The sequence below is a fragment of the Macadamia integrifolia genome, chromosome 6, assembly GCF_013358625.1.
Source record: "Macadamia integrifolia cultivar HAES 741 chromosome 6, SCU_Mint_v3, whole genome shotgun sequence".
In the NCBI taxonomy this organism is placed as follows: Eukaryota; Viridiplantae; Streptophyta; class Magnoliopsida; order Proteales; family Proteaceae; genus Macadamia; species Macadamia integrifolia.
The window spans coordinates 5,433,547-5,443,052 of NC_056562.1; the positions used below are offsets into that span (position 1 = coordinate 5,433,547).

The 9,506-nt window shown below is 36.1% G+C and overlaps 1 protein-coding gene across 1 annotated transcript; it reads left to right on the forward strand.

Annotated features, from left to right (window-relative positions):
* Nucleotides 1-963: 963 nt before the first annotated feature.
* On the forward strand, nt 964-3,099 carry LOC122081458 (expansin-A15-like). The gene is made up of 2 exons (XM_042648601.1): nt 964-1,156; nt 2,336-3,099. Exons 1-2 carry the CDS (start codon nt 985-987, stop codon nt 2,953-2,955), a joined length of 792 nt encoding a protein of 263 aa, XP_042504535.1. The 5' UTR covers nt 964-984; the 3' UTR covers nt 2,956-3,099.
* Nucleotides 3,100-9,506: the final 6,407 nt, after the last annotated feature.

A 9,506-nucleotide genomic window follows, 5' to 3' on the forward strand; every position in this document is an offset into this window, starting at 1 on the left:
GATTTCAGTTTCAATTCGGTTCTGATATGTAGTTTTAATTCGATTTTGTACCTTGGTTTTAATTCAGTTATAAAAATGGTTCCACTTTTGGACCATGACTGTGATGGATTAAAGGCCAAAATAGGCTCCAGTTATGGGCCTTATGACCATTGCTAACACCAAAATTGTCTTTAACATGTAAATACATAATGACAAATTGCAACAAACACTTACCACCTAAAAAATCTCTCTAAATGATACTAGGGTTTTTTCTTTTTTTTGTTGGTTTTAAGAGCAATTTGGTTCGGTTTTGGTTCGAAACGATGGTTCTTACACCCTAAATCAAAACCGAGCTGAACTGAGGTCCATACTCACATATTCAAACCAAATTTGAACCAAATTAATTCGGTTCAATTTGGTCTGATTAATTCGGCTTGGTTTTGGATTCGGTATTCGGTTTCGATTTGAAATTGACACGCTTACTCACATGGGGTTGTTTAGTGCTCTTTACTTAGTCAAAAAAAATACCCAATATCAAATCAACTCTAAGGAAATCATGAACAACAATTGCAAATTTATCAAAAAAAAAACGAAAGAAAATGAACAACAATTGCACAAATATAGAGATAACCTTCTCAACACCAAAACGCTCCAAATAATCAATGCTGAAGGGAACCTATCAGGTTTGCGTTATATAACCATAACGCTTGAAGACCCAAACAGGCTGGCTCTATATATATAAGCACATGCTGGTGTAAAATGACTGTGTCGTCCTTATCCTATGCATTGAAGATGTTTTTGTATATCCTCCTATTGGTCTGTGCATTGAACCAGTGACACGTTAGTGAATGATCTTGTGAAGCATTTGAGGGTTTCTATTTTTATTTTTTTCCTTTTTTAGTGGGCATTTAATATTTCTGTTATATTCTGAACTGAAAGTGTCACTGGGTGGGTCTATAAATCTCATGTCTTTGAAGCTCCTTCCACCAATCCAGTGCATTAGTTATGCCTTTTATGGTGAATAGTGAGAGAGTGAAGATGCCTGAGTATGGCTATATTTTGTTGGTGGCCGGACTTCTCTTGCTCTCCATAGCTTGGCTTGCAACCGGTGCTGATGCTGCATGGCTTCCTGGCCATGCAACATTTTATGGCGATATGACAGGCCGAGAAACCATGCGTGAGCACCAAGCCCCCTCCTTTCAAATTTTCTTTTCTTGGTGCTTTGTTTTAATGCATGTTTGGAATGACTTTCATTTCTTATTTTTTTGGATCCTAGAAGCTAGCTTTTGGGTTTTAAAAGGGTGACCGGATTCCCTCCTCATGTGGTGACCTCCCCACATGGGTGAAATCCGTCCATGCTCTCTAATTCGTGGTCAGAGGAGGATTTGACTATGAGATGAGAGGATTTCCAATGGATGGTTCTCCTCTACGTAGGTAGGGTAAGTCCTCTTCGGGACTTTGGAAAAGGGCAGAACCAAGAGTTTGGATCAGTTGTAGGTACATTCACCTAGATGTTCACGTGAGGATTCAGTACTTGTCTTAGTTTTTGCCATAATTACATGGGTGAAGAGAGTTCTATACGAAAAACAAAAGGGTTACTTACAAAATTTCAATATTAAAGAACTAACGTGACAGACCACAAAATTTTCAGTATTAAAGAATAACGTGATAGACCACAAAATATCCAGCATTTTTCTTTTGGTGAAGGGTTCTCCCATGCCTGTTAGTTTAGAGGGGTTTTGACGGGGTGGGAGAATTGTGTTTATTTTTCAAAAGCATGGTAAAGTCACGTGTTTGGATATAATGAAATAGGAAATACTCTAGACAACATTGGGAGATGAGTTTTCCTCTCTGTTGATGTGGCTTTCACCCTATCCTCTTTCAAAGTCCTACCAAATTGGTGGGACTTTGTGAGGCGGAAGTCATTGCAATTAATAACTCTTTTTTCATTTCTCTGTTCTATCTCTCCACAGCTATGTGCTAACCAAATAAGGTGGGGTAGGAAAGTCCAATTTTCTTCAAACTTTACTTTCCTTGCCTTTAACCCCACCAACATGTGACACCAGTAATCAGACATTCTCATCCCAAACTCCCTTCTAAATAAACGGGGCCTCAGTCACTAGTGGGCAATATCGAGCCTTGGAGGGTAAGTATTATAGGAAACATTGAAATGAGGGGGAGGATATGTATATATAGATATATATAAGACATTTTGTAAGGAGTTTCTATAGTAACCTGAGTCTAATAAGGGTGCCCGAGTTTAGTTTCAATTTTTGGCTGGCAGTGTGCAATCTTTTACCTTTTTTTCTTTACCAAGTTGTAGGATCCAAAGTTTTTTGGTTTGTAATGTCTACAGAGGGTGCTTGCGGCTATGGTGATGTATTCAAGGAGGGGTATGGCCTAGAAACAGCGGCATTGAGCACTGCCCTCTTCAATAATGGCCAAACTTGTGGAGCCTGCTTTGAGATCATGTGTGACCCAGTTGACTCGAAGTCGTGCTTGCCCGGAACCATCAAAATCACTGCTACCAACTTCTGCCCTCCAAACTACAGCTTGCCTCCTCATCAGCACTGGTGTAACCCACCACTACATCATTTTGATCTCTCAATGCCCATGTTTGTGAAGATTGCTTCCGATTATAAGGTTGGCATTGTCCCGGTCCGTTATCGAAGGGTATCGTGCATTAAGACCGGAGGCATGAAATTCGAGATGAACGGAAAAGCATATTGGATATCGGTGCTCATTTACAATGTTGCCGGTGCCGGAGATATTGTAGATGTGAAGGTAAAGGGATCCAACACTGGATGGGAACAAATGAATAGACTTTGGGGCCAAAACTGGTTAACAGGTAGGAGGCTTGAAGGACAGAGCTTGTCATTCCAAGTGACTACTAGTGATGGTAGGATGGTGCAATCTAACAATGTTGCACCAGCTAATTGGCAATTTTATCAGACCTTTGAAGGAAAACAGTTTTGAGACCATTGAAGGAAATTCATGTACCTCTCATTAACCTTGATTAGGAAAGAGTGGATGCGTTAATTTGATGGGTTTCAAAAAGGAATTGAAGAATGCATTGTATTTGTATGAAGTAATCATTCAATAAAGACTATTTGACTGATACCTTTTTAGATGTATTTAGAACATGCAATCATCTTTTGATTATCCTTTGTTATGCTTTAAAAGTATATTTCAGTAAAGGTTAAAAAAGGATTCGGAGTACTATTGAGTTTTATTTCATATCGAAGATGAATCACCTTCATGCCTCAATTCTAACAATCCCAAAATTTTTAATCATTTTCTTTTCGTTCTTCGTTTGTATTTTAGTTAAGCTCAAACCTAATATATTGCAAATCTCTTGTATTTAGGTGTAGTTCCATTCTTGACTTCATGTGATGCAGGTTAAGTTCTTCACTATCCATTCAATTCAGTTTGTTAAAGGGGGAAGGTTAAAATACAATTAGTATGAGCTTAGACAAAATGTTCTCTCCCTCTTTGTGTGCAAGAGTTGTGGTCACTTGGAAAATAATTAAGATTATCGATGATTACAGGAAATAAATGAAATATGGTGAACGTGCAATTTTTGTTTACGTCCAAACACTAAAAAAATGTTTCGCAATACGTGCATTTGCATTTGAAATTTTACTAGTCTACGTATCCTATAAAAATACGTACTTTTCATGTTGACAAAAATATCCCTAACCCACCACAAAATTGTCTCCCGCGTCTTTATCACTTGAATCGTCGTCCCTTTTCGATTGCCCCTGAAAGATACATGGATGAAATCAGTCTTCCTAAATTCCTATCTCTTCATCCCCTATCATCTCTCATACACATCCCTTGCCATTAGTGTTGCGTTCAATTTCCAATCCAAATCTGGATAAACGATAATTTTCATGCTTCGTTTGCCGCTTTTGATTTGGAATGCATGAATCCTATTGTAGGAAAATCGGATTAACTGCAAGAGATCTTGAATTATTAAAGAGGTAATCAACCCATATTGATGATTAGTTATGGATCTCTCTCTCTCTAGCTTTGTTGATTTGTGCGTGCCTTATGTATCTTATCTTTCTATTTAATATATTTTATTTTTCTCCAATTTGAATTGAAAATATTAGAACTTTGATGATCACGTAGGTTGATACCCACTAAGAGAAATGTAGTAAATACTGCATACTTGTACTTTAGACTTGTTTGTGTTTGCCAGAGATACTGGTTCATAATGCTTGCTATGAATGTCAACTATGAGGATAGTTGACTACTTTGTGAACTAGATTGCGTACCATCATCCGTTGCTATTTGAATGTTGAAACACTCCTAAGTGTATAGTTAAGCATTATACATACTTTTATCTTCACTTTTTTTCACTTGACTGCTAATGTTAAGATTGATTACATGAATCTCTAAATGGGTATATTATTTATTCGTGGATGGAGGGGGTTTCCAAGCCTTTAGGAGCTGGTGTCTTTTGTTTCTTGGATCTAATTTTACAACTAAATCGGCAACCTGACAAATGTTCATGGTATCGGATTCTGATCCTTGGGAAGACCAAAATTTCGGTCGAAACCTGAGAAATTCTAAGAATACCGGGGAATTTTTCCCAGTATGGTGGAAACTTAGGTTTTGACCCCCAAACAGTTTTTTTTTTTTTTTCTGATTTTTTGTGTACATCCTATTTTAAACATTTCTAACACATTCACATCATTAGTTTTACAAAATAAAAAAAAAACACATAAAGTTTTACTTGTGTGGTGAACCAAAGGTTCGATAATCATTACGCTGACTTGTTGACTGAAATATGTTATAGCTAAATGCATTTTCAAAAACAGAAAAAAAAAAAAGCATTAACATGTAAAAAAAATTCGGCGGCCATGAATGAGTAGATCGGGTCCTCCTAAGTAACATAAAAAACTTACATAATTCTACTCTATTTATAAGTATATTCTATAAATTTTTTTTTTTTTTTTTTATTTTTGGGAAAATTGTGACTTACCTTTTTGGTACAAGGTGTCTTTCTTATATAGATGAAGCAATAACCACATTTAGATTCAACTTTATTAGTCAAAAAATGGAAATCTCCACTGTTTTCCCAAGTTTCCCACTTCGAAGAGAAAAAACTAAGAAGAGAGGGTTGAATTCTACTAAAGAAGGCTTGGGTTTCTTTTCAAACTAACTTATATAGAACCCGGTTCAAGTCGAACCAATTGGTTTGGTCGAAACATGAGAAATTACGTCAAAACATGTTGAAAGATGGTCGAAACCTGTAACTTTTAAAAGTCACAGGACATATCGTTTCTACCCTTGGAGATACAGTCGAAACCTGCGAAATGAAATTTTCTCAAGGAACAGGACAGTCTCCTTGGGTCATTCAGATTGTGAGGATCAATATTTGGAATCCCAAGCCAACAGTGGATTGTCATATCGACCGTGGAACACCTAACCTATAGTTGTCCTATGGGAGAGTGGTTACTCATATCTCAAGTGTTGGACCTTTATTGAAACTGCCAAATATACCAACATGGTTTGTTGCCCTGGACAAAATAAATAACTTGGTGAAGAAAAACCATGTGGATAAGGCTGAGTTTGTTTCATTTACAAATGGACAGAAGAAAACCAAATTCTTTTTATCAGAATAGGGATATGATGCAAAACCAGAACCAATAGAATCATTAACTCATGATGTGGTGCTATTGAGGTACACTAGGTATTTCAGGTATTTGTGGTTGATGCCGAGTAGAGAACACCAATGTCTTTAAACTTGGTGTCACCTTTCATGCATTCTTCTTCTGAATGACATATCATTAACAGAATTGCAAGCCCTTATTTACTGTTTGAGATCTTTGATATGTGCATTAAATTTGAGATCACTCTCTATGTCCAAGCATCAGTCACTAAGCATCATTTACAGTGTCAACTCTTAGTTAATGTGTTCCCAAGCTCAGCTTAAGGAGTGCTAGATCTGAAAATACATTTATCTTTCATGGCAAACAACCTTTTTGGTACCTGATAAGTATTTTATGGTATATATGTGACATATATATGATAGAATACTTCTTTGCTCTGACCGTATAACCTGAAATTTCCTACCCATAATGGGAATACAAACTCCATTTCCTACTGATAACCAGAAAAGAAATAATGATACCTATCTTATCTTTAATTACTTCAGTTCTATTGTGGTTCTTTTCTTCTGCAACATCATATTTACAGTCATCATTAGGAGTAGAAGAAGGTAGAAGATTGCTAAAACATGTGGTCAATTAGGTTGAAAGCATTGTCATGGAAAGACAGTGGAAGTGAAGGATAAAAGAGGAAGAAAATGGGCCGTAAACTCGGACATCCTAAGTTCGACTCCCACTAGGCACACCTTGGACCACTAAAACGGGCGTGTTTAATACTCTTCACTGCTTTCAGTGAAAATTGAATGGTTATCATGCAACCCCAGTATGACCCGATCCATGAGATTGTGGGGTTAGTATGGGCCGGCGGGACTAGTTAGGCCGAAAGCTTGGATACCTGTCATTAGCAAAAAAAAATGAAGAAGATTTTAGGTGTTGGAGAAGTTGTGCTACATTATATAGGTAAAGAGGGATAGACTGCCCCACTCGAGTTGAGTTGGGTGAACAGAACTTGGTTATGAAGACATATTTAGCATCGAAACAGGAAATTGTGTTATCATCAATGTCATATGATCCAAATGATTTTGGATCTACAAATGCTCAATTCTGTGATTTTGTACACTTGTAAACACTGTTTCTTGCAAGTTGGTAATGAAGAAACTATTTGTACAAGAATCTAAATGCTGTAGTAAAATGTCGCTAGTAATTATAATCTTAACAAAATGAGAATACCTATGAATGAAGTTTCAAACTTAATTTAAGAAACAAATGAAGTATGATCCTATCTAGAAAGTTGGGTGCAATCATCTTCATTGCAAAAGATATTCCAAATATGGGTTTGGTACAGGCTGCATATGACAGTTGCATATACTTTGAATGACTACTCAAATGCACATTGAAGTTTACAATTACTCACCATGGTGGGTTATGATTATTATTTGATAAAACCATGGTGGTTTATTACCCACTAATTTTATTTCTATAATTCACAATTAAATTTTTTTTATCTTGTAAATAATTGACAATTAGATCATTAAATAAGAAAAACTTGTGGAGCCTCTAGCCTTCTCAATCCAACCAATTACCTATTGCTTGCCCATAGGGTCTCTTTCCACCTAAAATATAGCCACATGTGCATTTGCACATGCACCTCTGCTACTTTATATATATATATATATATATATATAACAAAAACAATTTCCATGACCAACCCTCTTACTAAAGGGCATATCCGATGCACGAGACTCCCGCATATGCGAGGTCTGGGGGAGGGGACGAGAACTATGCAGTCTTACTCCAAGAATGTCGAGAGGCTGTTTCGACAGCTTGACCACCAGGTCGCAACATTCGTACGTTTATCATTGGACCAAGCGCACCCCTATACTACACTACACTACAAAATCAAATCCTGCAACTACAAACTAGTTAATTATATTTCTACTTTCTGTATCCCGGGCAAAACTCCTCTTTCCTCTGAATCCTGTGGAGTTCCTGAAACACCATGATCCTTATAGGCATTAATAAACTGATGGTTTAAAAATGCAATATATGCCCACCTAGTTTCGCCTCAGTTGGGATCAAAATTACTAGTACAAATTACAATAGGGTAATCCACATATTATAGTCCTATATTCAATAGAAGGTCACCGTGATCCTTGGGAATTATTTCTTAATGTCACCTCATAAGAATATTAGAATCATAAACCCATTTTGAATTAAGTTGAACAACACCAATAAGATTATGAGTAGACATAAATTCAGATGAAACTAAATAAAATATAAAGTAAATACCGAAATGGAAAAACCTTATCTCAAACTTTATAAGAGAGGGATCAGATAGAAATGAAAACAACAAAGTTTTTAAATAGGAATATTGAAGGTACTCAGTGTGTAGACCTAGGGCCCGTTTGATAACGTTTCTTCTGTTTTTGTTTTAAAAAACGGCAGAAACATAAATTTCTGTTTCTAGAAATAGAAACATAATTGAAGGTGTTTGATAAGTCATGTTTCTGGAAGTCAATAGTAACTAATGAAAAAATGGCCACGAGTTGTTTTCAGAAACGGCGAAACAAGTTCGATTGGGTCGTTTCTTGAACCATAAATATGTAGAAATTTTAATTTCTATTACTGAAAACAAGTGAAATGAAACTGTTTTATCAAATGTTTTTTGTTCAGTTTCTACCGTTTCTGAACACAGAATTGGCAAAAACACGTTTCTTGAAACTTTATTAAACGGGCCCCTAGTGGTCTCGCATTCCAAATCCTCTTAGAGAAGTCACAAGAAAAAATAAATTAGTCAATCTCTACTTCTCTATTATCGAAAACACAATAATCATCAACTTTCAAGAAGCTAGCTAACCTTTCCCTGATGGAGAGACCTCCTATTAAAACCTAATTTCTATAAGAAGAACTTAAGCTTTGGATGAAGCTTAAGAGCCTAAAACAATACCAAAAGCTCCTATTAGAGCTATTAAATTATCTACCGCTTATGTATTGGACGGAAACAAAAGTAAAGCGTTTTTTTTTTGTCATTTTTGAGTTATCATGAGCTTCTACAACGAAGAAAAGGAGAAGTTTTCCCCTCCATTTCCTTTCTGTTGCGTTGAAGGAAGTATAAATTTCAAGAAAAGGCTGTGGAATTTCCATTGAAAGAGTTTAAAAGTGGTTGTTGAGTTCCATTGAAAACTTGAAAGTCTACTGAGAGAGAGAGAGTATCACACTCGCTGAGAGGGTTTTAGGCACTGCCAGATCCGGGTTCCATAATACACTTGAAGATTTTAGTTTTTCCATCAATTGGAGGAAGTTGAAGATTTCAATAGGCAATCAAAGTTCCCAGTTTCATTTTCGAAAGCCAATGATCAGAGATATTAAAGGGTTGTAATCTATTCTATACTCATTGAAATGTGCATTTGATTTACTATTTTCAATGTATGCTTAGTTAGATTATATTGCCATAGACTTATGCTATTTGGGATATCATTGTACGATATTGATATAAGTCTAACTTTATTTAGTTATTGGTATCCAATGGGTGTTGGACATAGGGATAATGCTTTCCATGGTAATTATCACCACCTAAACCTACTTGCCATAGGTGTGATCTCTCAGATCATTATGGGAAAATATGGATAAAGACCTAGCTCTAGGCAACAATACATATTATGAGTAAATTCTGGGTAACAATGAGAGTTGTTAGTTGTATATATAACAATTCTAGGCAACATCTATAAACTATGACTGAGAGTGAATCACATTAGCTGATGACTTGACAAAAACCAGTTGAGTGAAAGTTCTTGCATACACTGATTCGCTGCTATTTCTTGACTTCACAGTGAGAACTTTTTTTTTTTCCTAGAGCAGCAATAGAAATTCTCAATGTGAAATTTTCCGTCAAAATAGAAAGAATCATCT

Bases quoted from the DNA above. Each gene is read 5' to 3' on its own strand.
- LOC122081458 (XM_042648601.1), top strand. From the start codon at position 985: ATGCCTTTTATGGTGAATAGTGAGAGAGTGAAGATGCCTGAGTATGGC. The intron at 1,157-2,335 runs GTGAGCACCAAG...TAATGTCTACAG, and splicing joins GACAGGCCGAGAAACCATGC to AGGGTGCTTGCGGCTATGGT.